Below are 19,142 nucleotides of genomic sequence, written 5' to 3' on the forward strand. Positions count from 1 at the left end.
GGAATCAATAAGTCTATAGGAAAAGTTTTTGATTCTTAAAAAAAAAAAAAGGAAAAATTGTATACAATAACAAACTAATAAATCAAATTAATTATTATAATCATCATTTGATTTGATTGTGTCCCGTAACAAATTGTTTGTCAGTCACCTCTCTTCCTCAAACTCTCGCTCGCCACTCTCCTCTCTCGCTCGCTTTCTCTTACTTTTATACAAATACAAGTGTATAAAATCTGTTTCTGTTTGTATAAAGCGAAAGGAAATTGTATACATACATATATTTTTGGTCTCCTCGCTCTCCTCTCTCCCAAATCTCACTCGCTACTCTCCCAAATCTCGCTCGCTACTCTCCCAGATCTCACTCGCTACTCTCCCAAATCTCGCTCGCTACTCTCCCAGATCTCGCTCGTCACTCTCGCCTCTCTCGCTTATACAAACAATAAAATGTACAAATTGCGTTTCTATTTGTATAAAGCGAGAGAAAATTGCATATACACATGCAAACACATATATTTTCGTCCTGTACACTTATAATTATACAATAAAAAATGTTGTCTTTCTTTTGCCTTTCTCTCTTTCTCATTTTATACAAATTCAAATTGTATATAATTTCTCTCTTTCTCGTTTTATACAATTCGATTCAATTGTATATTCACTGCCTAAGTCTCGTTTGCCTTTCTCTCTTTCTCATTTTATACAAATTCAAATTGTATATAATCTCTCTATACACTGATAATTATACGATTCGTTTTATACAACTCTCTACGCAAGTCTCTTTCTCTTTCTCGTTTTATACAGTTCATTTTATACAATTCGCTTCGATTGTATATGTATAGCGAATTATACATTTATTTGTTTGTTATAGAGTACAGTTATACAAACTTTGCTATAGCATACAAATATGAATTTTATATTTGCTATATGTGAAAGTTGCCCATTAAATAGTAGCAAAAGTAGAATAAATAGTTTTCTATTGTATCGCATATACATATTTATAAATATATATTTTATAGTTATATACTTTTGTGGTTAATTTTTGTATGCGGTAATTTAATTTGTGGAACAATTTTTAAATTTAACGTGCTTGCTATATTTTTATTATTATTATTATTATTTTATTTATTTATGTATGACATTGATTGAAAACTTGAATATGTAAACATCATGTTATATTTTTATATAATAATCTAATATAATTATGTTTTACAAGAAATAACACGTTATATATGCCACTTATTCCTAAAACATGTATGTTATTAGAGTTATACGTTTAATTCTTAACCCATAAGGTAAAAGTTTTCTAAACTTATGTCGAGTAACTTAGATATTACATATTTATTTCGAAGAACTGAATCCCTACAAAATATATTACAAAAAGGAGGGAAATCTAAGTTAAATCTTGAAAAATTAGATCATAGGAAAAAAATTAAAGATTAAAAGTCGCCCCAAAATAGTAACTATTTGTGTAAGAATTAGGGTCACAAATTCCTAAGGATATATATCAATAACTTGTGAAATAATCTGAATGTAGCATTGTTTTGTCATAGAAAATAAAAATAATATTCAAATTCATTGCTAGTCGCACATAAAAACTTTGAATTCATATGAAAGATTTAAAACAAAAATCATTCTCAAATCAATTATTTCTAGATTTTGGCTACCACAATTAAATCAAAAAAAAGATTGGTTCTCAAACTGATTAAGCACATCTTCTGTGGAAGACAACTTGTAGACATCTTTACTTAAGCTCTTCATATCTTCAAGGATTTCTGGTGTGACGGTTGCAATTGCTTGTTTGCCCAACATCTTAGAATGTTCTTGCTTTCGACTATTGGTAGAAGATAATTTTTCCTCCAAGAGTAGATAATTCTGTTCAAATCCATAGTCGTCGCCAAAATCCAATATCACTTGTTCAGCAGCCGCTGCTTCTCGAAAATTACTAGCCATCACATGTTTGTTCTTCGATGGCAACACATCAATAGAGTTGTTTCCTGGAGAACCAATTGAAAGAGAAGCATTTTTAAAAGGAGGATAAGATCTTTTGTAAAACAACACATCACCTGTCTTTTTATCCCTAACAGCTTTTAAAGGTGCCTCCATGATAATTTTGTATATTGAACTAGATCTATTTTGTGTGTCTATGTATACTAAAAAATTTGTGTTAACTCAAGAAAACTAATAAATTTTGTTTCCATAATGTCTAAGATTATTGAAATATAAGGATCTTTGACCAAAAAAAATCAAAATAAAAATTTAGTCTTCATTCTACTTTATTTTAGTCTTCATTCTACTTATAAGGTAAGTATGAAGCAAGATAATTATTATTTGTCCTTTCAATCTTCTTATTACCTGATACTTTTTATTTTCTTTTAACAAAGTAATATCAATTTTTAGCATTTAAATTAAATACAAGCCTAATATTTTTACGTTGTTTATAAATAATATATTTGTTGATATTGACCATCTTTTGACTATATTTGTTGATATTGACCATTTTTGACTTTTTTATGTGGTTGCTCTTCACATTTTGAACCTTCCAATAAAAGTTTGTGGTCACTTCACTATCTCGACTTATGGTTATTAAATTTATAAACATGTTTAGTTAATCAATTAAAAAAATAGTAATTATTGTTAATAGTTTTTTCTAAATTTATTATTTGAAGTACCTTTCCATAAATAAATTTGAATTTGCTTTTCACACATTTTACGTTCCTTTTCTTCTTTAGATACTTTTAAATTCATTATTTTTGAAAAAAAAATCGAATTTTTTGATAAATCAAATATTTTGCTAAAATTAAATGTTTTGATCATTTTAAAATTGTAATTCAAACATGTAACTGATTATATATATAAACTAAACTCAATTTTAACGCTTAAGTTGTACTAAATACATAATTCGTCTCAAAATAAGTCAAGATATTACCTTTTTTTTTATTTCTATTTATTTTATCCTATGCGACTTGCACTTTGCTTCTGATCGAGCCCATATAAATACTACTCATATGTCTTCATTAACATATATTTGTGTCATATTAACTGGAACATTTGTATTTATGTAATTTTTATTTATTTTAATTAATTTACTTATCTTATTTTTTTTAGTTTTTTTATTTATTTAAAAATTACTTTTAAAAAATATTATAAATTATGATAACTAATAATTTACTATATATAAAAGACATATAAAAAATTTAGTTGAATGTCGAAACTCTATCGACACCACAAAATTGAGAAAAAAAGGTAACACATATTCTTCGTAAATGACATAAAAACGGTATAAATCATAAATTAGAATATAAAGAGTAATCTATATTATTATAAATTTATATAAAAGTAATATAAATTACAATTAAAAAAATAACTTAAATTATTTAAGCATCGTATACAATTTTAAATAACTCTCTATATTTTATTGTATCACATAAATTAAGATTGAAAAATTAATACATTGAACTTGTAGAAATTTTCATTTATCAATCAAAAAATAAGTTATAAATCCAATTGTCTGATTTTTGATGAAAAACATTTTCTTTATACCAAACACAACCTAAATTAGTAACAATTGAACTTTTAAATATCTATTTTAACTAATTTTATAGTCATATAAAATATATATTCATATAATTTTTTATTTTTGTAAAATTTGTGTCAAGTCAAATTAACTAGCGGAACAATACATAATTTAGGAAACGCGCAAAATGAAGAAATACAATGTACTTTCTCCGCCCGGAATTATTTTTCATGTTATTCTTATAGAAAATTAATTTGACTAATTTTCAAAGATAAATTGGATCACATTAATTTGATATTTTAAACAAAAAATTAGATATTCTAAAAATATATAAAAAGTACTATAAATTATAATTTTTTGCATATTAAAAAAATACATTTTAAAATATTATCAAATTTTTTATAATTTGCTCTAAAAATAAAAAATCATGACAAATAATATCGGAATAGGAAATGCTGTTTTTTCACGACGCAAATTTCAAGAATATATAATACTAACTATCACAAGAACTAAGCGAAGTTCGTTAAAACCCAAAACCTATTTCTTGGACTGAATCGCCATCCATGGCGACAAGAAACGTTTATCTTTATGTTAAATTTCATCATCGTAGTTTTGAAATTCCAATTGTTTGAGATATGGAGATCAGTACAATATTGATGCGGCATAAAGATTCTTCATGTGGGCATTTTGACATGCAGATGATAGGCACTTTCTTGAGTTTCGCATCAAGGGGTGACAGAGTTGGTCTAAATCAGATGTTGAGGCGGGGAATTTCACCCAATGTGCAGGACTATGACAAAAGAACTGCTCTACATCTTGCTGCTAGCGAAGGACACGCCTCCATTGTTGAACTTCTTTTGGCTTACAAGGCTGATGTTAATCTCAAAGATAGATGGCGCCGGACTGTAAGCCCCTTTTCGTATACTATTACTACTCGTCTTTTTTCATAATGGATACAACCCCATTCATTTATGTTCACTCATGGTTGTTGAATATTGTTTTATAATGCATTATATAATACAAATTTGAAGGAAAAGACAAGAAGAAAAGTAGGGTTACGGAGTATAGCTACCATAAAAAGGCAAGGTATGGTAAAAGATGAATATGATTATTAGATAATTATAAAGATAAATGAGAAAAATAATAATAAGGTAACAATGTCATTAAACCAAATCAGTTGTTAAGTAGAATGGGAATTTTCGTTGTTGCATAAGGATGGATTTAGCGATACTATACAATAAAATTTATGTAAAAATCAAATGTTGACGGTGCAATATCGTGATGGTAGTTACCATTTTTATCAATTATTAATTGATGCTTACTTTATAAATTAACTTGTAAATTACCTTAGAAGTGACCTGATTGTATACAAAGGTTTTAACTTAAAGTCTATGTTTTTTAATGCATTTCTATGATGAGGAATTAACCATCATCATTTTCCTTTCAATCGTTTGTTAAGCCCTTAACAGATGCAAAGTTGTACGGGCACCGTGATATATGCAGGATCCTTGAGGTCTGTGGTGGCAAGGATTCCAACAGTGATCATCCTTTGGTAAGTGTTAATCTTTAACAGTGATCATCCTTTGAAATTTGATGTTATGAATTTCTTATATGGAACAGTTCTTATTTATTTTCATTTACGTAGTGTGAGCATCAAGTTCTTACCATCCAATAAGAGTTGTATATATCATATTATGTCATTCAGGTGCTTCAGATATTGACAATAGCTTCATTAAACAAATAAAACTCCATCTTATGAATTTTGCTCCGGAAAACATACTTGAGACTTACATGGTAGACTTATTTTTTGGTAGAGTATAGCTCTAGCTATAAATGTTGTTTACACGGACTGCTTGTCAAAGTGAAATTCGGTTGAACTTTGTGAATGGAAACTTCTATCTTTGACATTGCAGTTTCAGTCACCTTTGTTGGCAATTTATGAATAATATGAAGTCTTCCTTTATAAAGCTATGTCAAAATTGCACTTTCTATCGTACAAATTAAGCATAATACTCGTTTTTGGTCCTATGTCATTGCTTTGGGATATAGCTAGCTTTCCAGCTTTTTGAACAAAGCAACCAATCAAATTGCTTCACATAAACTTCTCAACCCTTCATCCCTTCCTAGAGCCATACACTTCTTTCTGCATGACCTTGTAAGATCACTCCATTCTGGCAATGTGAATTTGGGGGATGATATGGAGAAGGGGCTAAGGTAGCAAAACTTACGAATGTAACTGAGCCCTGTCAGTTTCACTGTTGAAGGATTAACTGCTTATTTCCAGAGAGCAGATGAATAGAGGACCCACAACACTGGGGAATACTTGAAATTACTTCCAAATACAAGGACACAAGCACGTGAAATTACTCATGAAATTGTGGTTTCCGTTGACTCCTTAGTTGTTTTTGCTAATCAATCTGAGTAAGAAAATGTCCATTGATATGACAAGTTGAATTTAATGACATGCAGACTGTTCGGCATGAAGAGGATTCAGTTGAAGTGAATATTGACATATCTGAACTGAACTTGCAGCATTCATCAATAATTGAGCAGGTATTAATATGGAAATCCAAAGGTTGTGGGATGTCATGGTGCTGAGTATCTTCTAGGGAACTTCCTCAAAAGAATGTATATACAGCTTCCGGGAAACAAGTGCCAAGCATGTCAAAATGAGAATTCTATCAGAAGAAGGGCTGTTTCTTTTACTTAGCATTTAACTTTCTAGGAACTCAGTCCTTTGTTATTTTTACAGGGCTTATTTGGGGAGTCTGAAAAGGTCAAATGGCGTGGAACATGGGTGGTTAAAACAGTAATCAAAAGGCATTCAATTTATGTGTTATTATTATTACTTATAATTATTTTAAAAGGCTTTCTGGATTAGTTCCTCCTTTTAACTTTTTCCAATATACTTGATGCAGGGTTTTTTCTGCTAAGGTTAATACTTTACTGAGAGAACTTCGACATCCAAATATTTTACAGTTTCTTGGATCAATTGTACATGGTGATGAAATGATCTTGATCACAGAGTATTTGCCGAAAGTATGTTGTTTCTTCCATAAAATTTTTTTGTAGGCCGGCACTCAATAATCATTTTGTGAGACATGATGCAGAAATAAATGCACTTTGTAGCCTTCACTATGCTGTACTATTAATAAATATTTTTTGCCAAAGTACTATCACTTAATATTCCTACATGCTAATTGTTATGGCACTTATGACTCTATTAAACTTCAACGTTTATCTTCAAAAAAAATTCACCCAAGATCTTTCAGTGATTGCTAGAATGGTTAAGGATAGCCCCTGAATATGATATACTTCTTATTATGTTTTCCCATGTATTTCAGGGAAACATGCAAGATATTTTGAGAAAGCGTCTTGACCCCCCAACTGCATTGCGCTATGCACTTGACATAGCTAGGTTCAACATTTCACTTAATTCCTATTTAGGTTGATTTCCTTTTATTATGTGAGGAACAAATCACATTAGTGTTCACATTGATTACAGGGGAATGAACTACCTCCATCGGCACAAGCCCTTGCCTATTGTTCACAATAACTTGCATCTGAAGTATGTCTATTCATTCATCCTTATTAACATCTCGCAGCAATTTCTTATGTATTTATTATCTTCTATACTTGGGAATTGTAGCTGAGTCTGCTTTCCAATAATAGGATCAGGAAAATAACTGACTTCTAGTTTAAGTCTTTCTTTTTGCTGAGTTATTATGATAATTCTAGTATCTGTATCTTAGTGTTTAATCACTAGTAGATAGAGGTTAGATAAAACCAAGTGCTTCTTTCTTTCAGTTTGTCTGTCTATGATTTTCTGCAATGGATTCTAGAGAGTTCTTTTGTTTGTAACAGTACTGTCAAGCTGCAGGTCGTTTATATCTCTGTATTATGTGCCTTGCTAATCGGACTTGAGATTTTTATCCTCTTGAATGTTCAACTGGCTTATTACTTCATAACTCAGAGCAATTGGGGGTATGTTCACGTTTTATTGCCAGAATATTCATTATAGAAGACATGAAAATGCCAATAGGACTCTTGAGTCAACATGCAATTGGATGTCAATGTTTTAACTAACATATTGGTCATTCGAATCAGTTTAACCCACTTCACCATGCTATTTCTATCTGTGTGACTATTGACATGCCAGCAAAGTAATTTATGAAGAAATGGGCACTAATTTGTTTAGTTATAAAGCAAATTAAAACAATGTAGTTCAGTTATATAGCATATGTCCTCCCGAACAATTAGCTGTCATCTCTGAAGTCTTTTATTAATTTGGTCCAGGAACTTGTTACTAGATGAATGTGGGCACTTAAAGATTGGTGAATATTGGGTTCAAATATTGGATAATCAGATATATGCAAATCAAGACTGTTGTATGAAGACCCTTTGGTTCTTGCTTATTTGTTTGTTCATTTATTTTGGGTCACATACTGCAGCTTATAGTCAGTCTATTTCTTTTTCAGGTCAAACAAACAACGGATGTAACTTAATCAGCCATTTGTGTCATGACATTAGCAAAGATATTTATTCATTTGGCCTCATCTTTTACCAGGTAGATTCGACATTAGCAAAGATATTTATTCATTTAGCCTCATCTTTTACCAGGTAGATTCAAGGAGTTCTCCTATCGTATATGTATCAGCATATTGCAATAATCCTCTTCTCTTTTCTTACTGCTTTTTGTTGGAGGTTCAAGGAGTTCTCAAACAATTGAGCATAAACCGATCCAACTTTAGGACTAACTTGAGTTTGTTGGACCTTCTTAAAACTAATAACAAAATTCATATAAAATGATGATAGATTGGTAAATTAGAACAAATGATTGTTATTTTAGCTCAACTTTGGAATTGCACTCATTTTGCTATTAGCACTTACAGATGCTACTTGGTTCAGGCAATCTTTCATGATCTTTTACTAGTTTGATGAGCATCATATAGAGTGCTAACTTGAAAAGCTACAAGAAAATTGAATATTTATCTTATTAAGAACTTGGTGATATTCATTGCAGAATACTGATCAGACCTTTAAGTCTCATTTGCTGTTGTAATTAAAAATTCTGTCCACTACTTAAAGATGGGAACTGGATGATCCTGACCTTTTTTATGTGTCATGAAAAGGGTAACTAGACTTCAACTTTAATTATATATTCTGAAGAAGGACTAGCTGGATGCAATCAATACCTAGGACTAGACAAAGTTGAATTTATTTTTTTGGTCGGGTAATCAAGAGGATGAGTTCAGATCCTCTCAATTCCTAACTTTGGCATTAGCTTTCTTTAGTTGAGTGCCAAATTTGTTTCTCGTTAGATGGAAGTTCTTTCCCCATAGTGAAAGCTCAAACCAATAGAAAAATAGTGAGAAAATGAGCGTGATCTAAACTTGTTTGAGGCATAAACTACATGATGTAGTCCACGTAGTAGTCAGTTGTACTGGTAGAACTTTTTCTTTGGTTCATTGCCAGTGGAAAGTTATTACGTTGAATTGAGTTAGTAATCTTTCTGTTTACTTCTTTCTTGACTATTAAGACATGAGTTTCCATTAAGATTCAGTACTAACACTGGAAATGCTGCAGATGCTGGAAGGAAGACAAATGAGTGACAGGAGTTCTGACTCCATGCATATAAAGTCTGTAGATTTGGAGAAAAAGATGTATACAGGTCGATACCCGAGTAGAATTCTTCAGTAAGTCAATCCACTCTCCTTTACATGTCTTTTTACCCAACTCAGTATATGTTTAAATGATCTTACTATCAGAAATACAGGCCACTTAGGAACTCCGAATACACATTGTGGCTCAAATTACTAATTTAGGTCCCAATCAATGACTCAAAAGGACTGAAATCCCGTACGCGTAAGCTTCAATTGATGGCTCTGCCTATGTTGACAACATTATGTTATTTTATTCAGGTTAATAGAGGACTGCACAAGTACAGTTACTTCTACAAGGCCATCATTTGCTACAGTGATAGAAATCCTAGAAGAAGTCTCTTTACTATCAAGAAAAACAGGTTGCCCGCCGTGTAATAAAAGCAAAAGCCCCAAGTAAATGAATTTAATTTGCTTTGATACACCATAAAATTGAAGAAAAAAAAAAGTCAGCGAAGAACTCTTCTCATCCTGGTTCATGAATATGAGTTTAATATAATTCCCAAGTTGACTTTGTGCTACTCTAATATATATATGAAATTTTACTTGCTTGACTTTGTGTTGGTTATCTTTTGGTATTAAATATGCTTTGACCTGCTCACATTAAAATTAGTACTACGTACTAAAAACTGTTGGAGTGGGAAATAAGATATTTTTGTTTGACTTAGATGTAGTCTGTTCTAAGGTTTACTTTGCAGAGATAGCCGTCCTAATTCTTAGGATTTGGCAAAGAGAGAGATTAGCACTCACGGGTGAGTCATTTTGGATTAAAATTTGAGGGATCACTTGAATATGTGTAAGTTTTCTCGTTAACGATCGCAGTTTCATTACGTCTTTTTTCAAATTTTTTTCTTTTGAGCTGATGGTGAAACAGTAGGAATCATTACGTCTTTTTTCAAACTGTTTTTCTTTTGAGCTGATGGTGATACAGCCTTCCTATGTCACCTTAACTCTATCCTTTTCAGACCTCATTTTGTGAAACTACGTGAATATTTGTTAATTTTAGCTTTTACAGCCAAAAGTGAAATATTTTTGGGAAAATGTCCCAGAGTTCATACGATATAAAAATATATTATCCTCATAAATTGACTTGTACGGCAAAAGGTGACGGTGAGTTTAGAATATATTAATATGAGATGACTTCTCAACAATGCCATTTAATAGTAACATGGAAAAACCAATGATTTAGTACACGGCCAATGATTAATAAACAAAAAAATAATAATAAAATTATACCACTAATGTCCTTTGCAAGTGAAAATTGTGCATATGATCTCGTAACGCGGCTACTATACCGTCACGATTCCTGGAGTTGCTCTTTCTTGGGAATTGGATGTTCAATGTATGTCATATTTGAAATCAAAATTCGAACTTTAGCCTTATTCGGAGAATCTGTCCATTTTTACTTGTTCATAGTATTAAATTTGATGTTTATTTTCTGTTTCTCGATTTAGAAAATGAAACAAACAGTTTATTACTTTAGTTCCTACTTTATTTTTATTATTAATTATAAGTTTTTGAATATCAAATTTATTATATTCAAAGTATGATATAATAAAATATTTATTTATTGTTGCTTACACGATTGTGTTAAATAATACTGGATAATTAAAAATTAACATTTAACTTAGTGGAGTTTTGGACAGCATGCTGATGCCACTTGCAATAAATTTAACTTTATTCAAGTTGATTATTATGTTAAGTTCTAACTAACTCTCCTAACCTTATAGAGGTTTGGTAAATAATGCTCTCATTACCCATTTGAAATTTACCCCTAGCCATCAAATCCGCCATTTTGGTCCAACATAGAGAGGAAATCGAGATCTAATTTCTACTAAGTATATATTGGACATTTATATAGTTTAAGAAAAATAAATAGTGATAGAAACTTGAATTTTCACTATCAAAAATGAAGGTATAATATATAAATATAACCCTTAACTCATCGTCAATCGATAACTATGATCTTTTAATTTTGGGTATGCACAAGTAGACACTCTTGTATAAAATTGAGCAAATGAACACATTCATCTGAACAAGTAAACATTTGGTAATAATGATACGTAAAGCAACGCCAAAGATTAGATAAGTGGCCTCCACACGCATTTAACAGACAGAAATATGAATCCTATCATAGTATAAACCAACTTTCCTTTCAACTTCATCAAACGCGGATGTCAACTGTCATGTGCCTTTTTTCTTGATAACTACAACTGTCTTCTATTCATTTATACATATATAAAATAAAAAATTATTTTTTTGACTTTTTCCTTTTATCAACATTCCGTTTTATTTAAATATGTATATATGGCATTCAGTATCCTCAAAAACAAAATATTTTCATTACAAGACTATCTCTTCTTCTTCTTCTTTTTTTCTCTAATCCAAAAAAGCTCAAATCTTGTACTATGGGTAACTATATTTCTTGCACTTTATCAGGGCCAGGAGGCAACAAAGAATCAAGAGGGATAAAAGTTATATTCCCATGTGGTGAAATTAGGCATTTTTATGAACCGATTAAAGCAGCAGAGATTATGATGGAAACTCCTAATTTCTTTCTTGTGAACACTCGATCACTTCATATTGGAAGGAGATTTTCTGCGTTAAATGCAGACGAAGATCTTGAAATGGGAAATGTTTATGTTATGTTTCCGATGAAAAGAGTGAATTCTTTTGTATCAGCAGGTGATATGGGTGCTCTGTTACTTACTGCGAACTCTGTTTCCAAAAGGGTGTCAATAGGGAGTTTAAGAATCTTGCCTGAAGAGAATTATTGTACTTTGCCTAAGTTGAATTTGGATGATATTGAAGATTTTTCAAGTGAAGAATTTAAGCATAGGTTATCTATGTGTAGATCGAAGAAGCCATTGTTGGAAACTATTGCTGAAGAACCAGTTTGTTTAAGATGAGGATTTTGAACAAAATTTTATTAAATCAAATTCTCTTTTGAATTTTAGAAAGGAGAAATTATTCTTTTTAAAAGATTAGGATATGATTTACATTTATCATTTAATTCACAAATTCTGTTGTTTTTTTTTTATATTCAATTGATTTTTTTTGAGTGAGGCTAAGATTGAAGGATCGAGAGCTGAACTTTTGTATTGGGGACATAAAGAAAGTCTATGGTAATTGTAAATTTTTTAACTTTGTGAAAATATTTTATAACATAAAAGAAAAAATATTGTGTTTTGGTCCCATAAATAATACTTCATTTGTCTCAAAATATTCGTGATATAGTTTTATTTAAGCATCTCAAAAAACACTAATTATGAGGAGTATTATTCAATTATTTTACGAAAAATATCTTTGCTTGGAATAAGCACATTGATGGTGACATGTTTGCTTCAACTTGAAACTTCTTTTTAGGTCCCGTTTGAATATGAAATCATAATATTATATTATGAGATGAAGTTAAAATTTTATTTGGATATGAAATCACAACATTATATTGTGAGATGAAGTTGAAATTTTGTTTAGACGTGCGATTTGAACTTTTGATTTTGTTATTTTTTCATAAATATAAAATTAATTATACATAAAGTTGTAGTGTTCAAGTTGTTAGTAGCTCAATTACTTCTTTTCCAGTTAATGGCAAAGTTGTTAATCTTGTCTTACCGAATATAATGTTGAAATTTTATTTCATTAAAAACATTGAATTTGAATGAAATAGTAATAAATTTGATTAAAAAAATATTGAATTCGGAAAATATAAATGCTAAATTACGAATTGATTTGAAGTAAAACAAATAAAATTTTTAAAAGGTTTAAGATTTCATCTCATGATATAAAATCATGACATAAAGTTAGCGTGAAATAGCAAGTTCAAAATTTTATCTCATAATTTTATATCGTGAAATCAAATCACATATTTAAATACCTACTTATATATATACAATAATCATGCATCATTTTCTATATCCTACCATCAATATAAGTGAAGACACTTGGTGACTATATTGTTATCTGTTCTAATTTCATCAAACCTAACAATTTTGATACATATTATAATACTTGATCAAACATGACTAAGCTTAGAAACTAGAGAGAGTGGGGTGGAGCAAAAGTTTACAATTCAAGATCTTACTTCTGATTTGGGAATATACTTATTTGTGTATTAAGATTATAAATATCACTTTTGAACGGGCAAATGATATTCTATCTTTATTTATAATTTGAATCAAAAGAAAATCTTTTTGAGATCACAGATAAATAAATTCAGTATAAATAATTTACAGATTTTATGATATTCTCTATTATCACACTGTCATATAATAAAGTAAGTAATAATTTTGGGAAAAAACCCGATTGCGCATGATTGTTCTTTCCTTTTTTTCTTAAAATAAAACAAAATAAAATAAGTTATTTTCTATTCGGTGTTTAATATAATAAGTCATAGATCAACAAATTAAAAGTACGGGGGCACCACTATATATAAACATGCTTTTTTTTTATTAGTTTGATAATATAGACATTTCAATAACTTACTAATCCCTCTATTTTTTTAAAAAAAATGACACGTTTTTCTTTAGTCTATTTAGATAAAGATTTTTTTTGATATTATTTTAATTTTATCCACTTGTTATATTTAAAATTATAAAATAAAAAATATTTTAATATATTTGACATAAATTTAATTTAAATCACAAAATTAAAAAAACTTTATTTTTTTAAATTTTATGTTAATTAAACTAAATTATTCTTTTTTAGAATGAAAAAAATACGATTTTTTGGAACAGAACTATATAAAAATTAAAGAAAAAACACCAAAAAAAGAGGGCTACAACTAATGAAATGTCAAAATATTAAGTGAGCCAATAGTTGTCCAGCTGTATAACTCAAATATATAAATAATATCTTTTTAAGTTATTCAATTAATCTTAAGAGTAAAACTTCTTTTTAATATTTATGTTAAAATTCGATTAAACTTAATTTAATTTTAAAATAATTTGATCTCTTACAAAAATGATTTCATATTATCCTCTTTCCTATGAAATTCTTGTTATTAATTATGAAATAGTTAATGCGTTAATGAATGTGAAAATAAAAAAAATGATTTGGTTGGTGCATTCTACAGCTCATTCCTTCATAAGATTATGACATCCTAATTCACTAGTATTATTATAATTAAGAAGCTAAAGTCCAAACTAGAGCAAAAAAGATTTAGAACCTAAATTTATGATAATATATCAGATATTTACTGATTTACATGAGTATCGAATAAATTAATTTCATTAAATTGATATTTGAAAAAAAAAAGATTTTAGAACCTAAATTTTATGAATTTGACTGTGATATATGTTGGAGCTGAAGAAATTCTTTATAAAAATGATAAAATTATTACGTGTCACATATTATAAATCACATCTTCTTATTTTTTCATGTCAATATACTTGTGAATTATTAGTATAGTTTTTCAGCCTGCTGTATATCTTCAAGTCAAGTTATACACACATCTAAATCATATACACCAAAGATATACAATATACAAGTGTTGTGCAATTTTTTCTTGAGTGAATAACTTGGATATCATATATTAAAGAATCACATTCATTCATCAATGTTATGATGAAAGAAAAACAAAATGCCAAAAGAATTACGCGAATTTTAATTTCACTCAAAGTACTCCACAACCAAATTAACCTCATGCATAAAATAAAATAAAATGTTTTATGTCATCGATATTCGAAATCATAACTATAAAATCATTATGTTTTGATACATACGGCTTGAAACAAACTAATTAATTTCAATAGCATTCTTAACACCTTCAGAAAAATATAATCTAATAATACAAATAAAATATGATATCCTCTCTTTAAGTGATATTTTGTCATCTCCTGAATTGTAAACTTGTCCTCCACTAGTTTTGCAAGACTCATATTTTCCCTTGCTCACTTTTACCACATTGTGCATGTTCACAATATATTTAAACTCAATAATTTGACAAAAAAATGTATAAATATGGTCAAGAAATAAAATTAAATAGTGAAAATGATGATTTCTTTAATCAAGATTTTATCAATGAATTCTTATCAATAATATCACTAGCCTTGAAAATTTTGCGATTAGGCCACCTATTCATATTAAATTTCACCATTATTATTACCAGCAAGAAATATTAATCGTATTTGAGGTTATAATTGTAGAAGTAAAATGCATAACATCATAACAAATACAATAATTGTGGCTTTGTTTACTCCAAACATGTTGAAGATGGTATATATATTAGTTAGATATATACAAAAAGGATTAGAATGAATTATGCTCTTAATAGTGGTGTGCTTATTGAGTAAGAATATAGGTGATTAGATATTATAAAAACAAAAATTGATATGTTTTTCACAGAAGCAAAGTGAGAAGAATAATTTGCTATTATTCTAAAATAAATGTAAATTTTTAAGTAATATAATAACAATTTTTACAATTTCAACTGACTTTTAATTAAAATTTTTTTATTAGAGATGTCTGTATTTCGTGAAATGATTAAAATTTTTAAGGGTTAATTTAGATTTACCTCTATATGGTCTACACTATTACGTATATCTTTTTTTAAAAAAAATTCTTGAAATTTATTTAAAATAAATATAAATTAATTATATTTTGATAGTTTGTCCTTTTGTATTAATTTCTTCATATTAATTCATATTTTAAAAGAATTGCTTCATTATATATATATATATATATATATTATAACATACACTAATTTTTGTTGATTTATTTTAAAGTATTTATTAAATAAATCATGTTTCTAATTATATGCATTAATATATATGATGAAATTAATACAAAGAACGACAAATTTATCAAATTATAATTGACTTATATTTATTTAGATTAATTTTAAAGAATGGTTAAAAAAGTAAAATAAAAAATGTATGTGTTGTCGTAAACTTCAGAAAAAGTGAGTATGATAGAGATAAATTCAGAGGAATTATTTCCTTTTTATTACTAAATAAATTATTTTTTAATCTCTATAAATGTCATGTCTTTTTTTTTCTCAAGTTATAACATCATTGATTATTATAAACTATATTATATTATCAAAATAAATACCACAACATAAACTTTTTTTTTTGTTAAACTTAACCATTAATATTGAACAAAAGAGAGAATTTATTCTTAAGCAATAAGCTATAATATATATATCTTTCAATTAATTTCATTTTTGTTGTACATAAGATATATTTCGTAGTAAATTATGATAAGCATACACATAAGCATTTATCGTCAATTGACCCTTTTAATCTCTTTTAATCTAAAAAAAAATTAAAAATATTTTCTATAATTGTTATTAAATAAAATAAAAAATGAAATGAAAATTTAAAAGAAACTAAAACAACCATTGAGTTATATTTTTCTCTAGCATATACTATTTCCCTATATCATTATTCTTCACTAATGCCTTCACAATTATTTTGGTCTTCTTTTTTCCAATGTGTTGTACAAGTAAAAGAACACATAAAAAGATTTTAAAAAATAAAAATTGTATACAAACGACAAAGTAGTAGATTTGGCTTCATTAAATTGCAGTTTGCTAGTAATCACTTTTAACAATTGAAGAAATGAAACAAATTCGTTACTGATTTAAATGCTATATGTTTAGTACTCAATAAAAATTAATCTCCTCCTTATATTAAGACTCATAAATATGTTACGGTAAAAATTGTAATTCCACAGCTGTATATAGTAAAAGTATTACAATAAGGATAGATAAATAAAAATATTTATAATACAATTTTCGATTAAAAAAACGGCGATAAAAAATTAAATATGAATTAAAGAATCATATAATTTTTTATAGATTTATAACAGCAAAATGTTGAAAAATTTGTCAATTGAAGAACAAAAGTTAATGGTATTTATTTTCGAAAATAGGAGTAGCATAAGCCTTTCAACGTTTTGCTTTTATTTAAACGGTGTTTATATATTTATATTCGTAATTGAAATTTAATTATATATATTTTTAAAAGGTTATTTCGTGTTGTTTGATATGATATTAAAATATTTTTTATTTATTACCTTTTTACTGACATTTTATGTGGAAAAATAAGAGATCAAATTATATAAATAAAAGTTAAATAAAAAATAACTTCCATAGTTCTAAAATTTAAATATACGTGCTTCAAATTAAATTTCAAGTTTGTATACAAAATATACTTAAGAGGCATCATAAAATATATAAGAAAGGAAAAAAAATTATTTCAAGTTTGTATACAAAATATACTTAAGAGGCATCATAAAATATATAAGAAAGAAAAAAAAATTATTTCAAGTTTGTATACAAAATATACTTAAGAGGCATCATAAAATATATATGAAAGAAAAAAAAACACACATATGACATATCATTGTAACTTCAGTCATTAAAATTAAAATTAGAAGAAAAACCAAAACAATGCATAATTGTCTAACATCTCGTCATATCACTTCCCAAACCTATCAATATTTAAAGTATTTTTCTTCTTTTCAAGTTAAACAAAGGTAAAGAAGCATCACTCTTGTTGATATTCAGTACTTTACGAATATATCACAATTCAAAAGCTTTCTTCGTATAAAAATTAAACTCAAGAGGCATCATAGAGGGCAAGAAAAAAATAGTAGTACAATACACTTATTTATCAAATAGAAGGAAAATAAAATAAATTATATAAGCTCTTATCAATATCCACTTCACAAACCTATCACTAATCAGAACCTTCCTTTTTTTTTCTCAAGCCAAATAAAAACATGAATATAATACAATGGTGAAAATGAAGGGTAAATTCGAATAGAATATCATCAAACAAAAAAATCAATTTATATAGAAAAATAATGGAGGAATTCCATAAGGTTTCATATTTAATATTTAAAAGTTAAGAATTTGAAAATTGCGAAAGTTATGAATATATGCATATTATATCTAACAAAGAAGATATATTATAGTGGGAGGTGAAAAATTGAATACTTGAATACAAAGACTTTATGAGATATTGAAAATAAAACAAATAATTAAAATAGAGAAGAATGATCAAAAAATGAAGAAAAAAAATAAATATGTATGGAGGCCATAGAGAGGTGTCATATCAATTTATCTATGTCCCTCAATTATATAAATATATAGACAGATAGATTTAGAGGAAGCAAAATAAAATATGGAACAAAATTCATAATTTATTTATTTATTTTTTAAATTTATTTGAGTCAAATAATGTCGCTTAAATTGAAAATATAGCCCAAGGGAAACAAATATGATAAAACCTCACTAAATTAATACTTGGGTAATTAATAATCTCTATAAGATAATTTTTTTTTTATGGTTCTTACTTGGGTCAACGAAAAAAATCAAGAATTTCGATAAGATAATTTATTTTTAGAAGACCTCTACATAAATATACGGTTTCCAATAATATTATAAATTAAAAATTTGTTAAAAATATAAATATATCCAAGACAATTTAGTGAAACGTGATTCTTTGTGTTCTATTTTTTGTTAAAATTTAAATCTTATTGAAGTTCATCTCTAAATTTTCTTATTGTATTCAAAAGTTTAGATATTATTTTTTCGAACTGTATCATGAAATTGTGAAGAGTTCTAAATGTGATAAGTAATTTCTTATCCGTAATTAGGGGTGACAATTTCAACCTCTATTAATAAAATGAGTCCATTTTGATCATATTTAATGGCTTGAATTACTCATATTTTAATTGGTTAAATATGAATTATTTTAAGAGTCTCTACAAATATGATCAAAATGGATTAAATATGAATATCCACAATAGATTACTTATATTCACTTTCACCAAAATTTTTAATTGTGCTAAAAAGTAAAAAAAATTAATATTAATTTTTCAAAAATTCAATTTATTTTCAAACTTAATTGAATTTTTAAAAATAAAAAATAAAAAATTTAGGAGTAAATTGATGGAAAGGGTAACTTTTCTTATCTTTTGGTTTTCAAAAAAAAAAAAAAGCGGTCGATTCAAGATTGGTGGAA

General features: G+C 27.7%; 2 protein-coding genes and 1 pseudogene across 4 annotated transcripts; 2 read left to right on the top strand and 1 right to left on the bottom strand.

Moving 5' to 3' along the window:
- Positions 1-4,017: 4,017 nt before the first annotated feature.
- Positions 4,018-9,722, top strand: LOC101249145 (serine/threonine-protein kinase 12-like). Of its 3 annotated transcripts, none has more exons than XR_011214990.1 (11): positions 4,018-4,413; positions 4,968-5,060; positions 5,978-6,061; positions 6,261-6,328; positions 6,427-6,547; positions 6,853-6,926; positions 7,014-7,076; positions 7,805-7,896; positions 7,987-8,128; positions 9,095-9,204; positions 9,430-9,722. XR_011214990.1 is itself a non-coding variant. In XM_010317775.4 (11 exons), exons 1-11 carry the CDS (start codon positions 4,144-4,146, stop codon positions 9,566-9,568), a joined length of 1,203 nt encoding a protein of 400 aa, XP_010316077.1. In that variant the 5' UTR covers positions 4,018-4,143; the 3' UTR covers positions 9,569-9,722. The 3 variants fall into 3 exon arrangements, 2 of the variants coding, with proteins under 2 accessions (XP_010316077.1, XP_010316078.1); XM_010317775.4 differs by having other exon boundaries at positions 7,987-8,075; XM_010317776.4 differs by having other exon boundaries at positions 6,041-6,061; positions 7,987-8,075.
- Positions 9,723-11,576: 1,854 nt separating this feature from the next.
- Positions 11,577-12,077, top strand: LOC104645686 (uncharacterized). Its single transcript, XM_010317774.3, has one exon. It carries the CDS (start codon positions 11,577-11,579, stop codon positions 12,075-12,077), a length of 501 nt encoding a protein of 166 aa, XP_010316076.1.
- A 2,827-nt stretch (positions 12,078-14,904) lies between these two features.
- LOC109119499 (basic blue protein-like) lies at positions 14,905-15,374 on the bottom strand (annotated as a pseudogene).
- Between the last annotated feature and the right edge of the window lie 3,768 nt (positions 15,375-19,142).

This window comes from Solanum lycopersicum, chromosome 2 (assembly GCF_036512215.1).
Source record: "Solanum lycopersicum chromosome 2, SLM_r2.1".
In the NCBI taxonomy this organism is placed as follows: Eukaryota; Viridiplantae; Streptophyta; class Magnoliopsida; order Solanales; family Solanaceae; genus Solanum; species Solanum lycopersicum.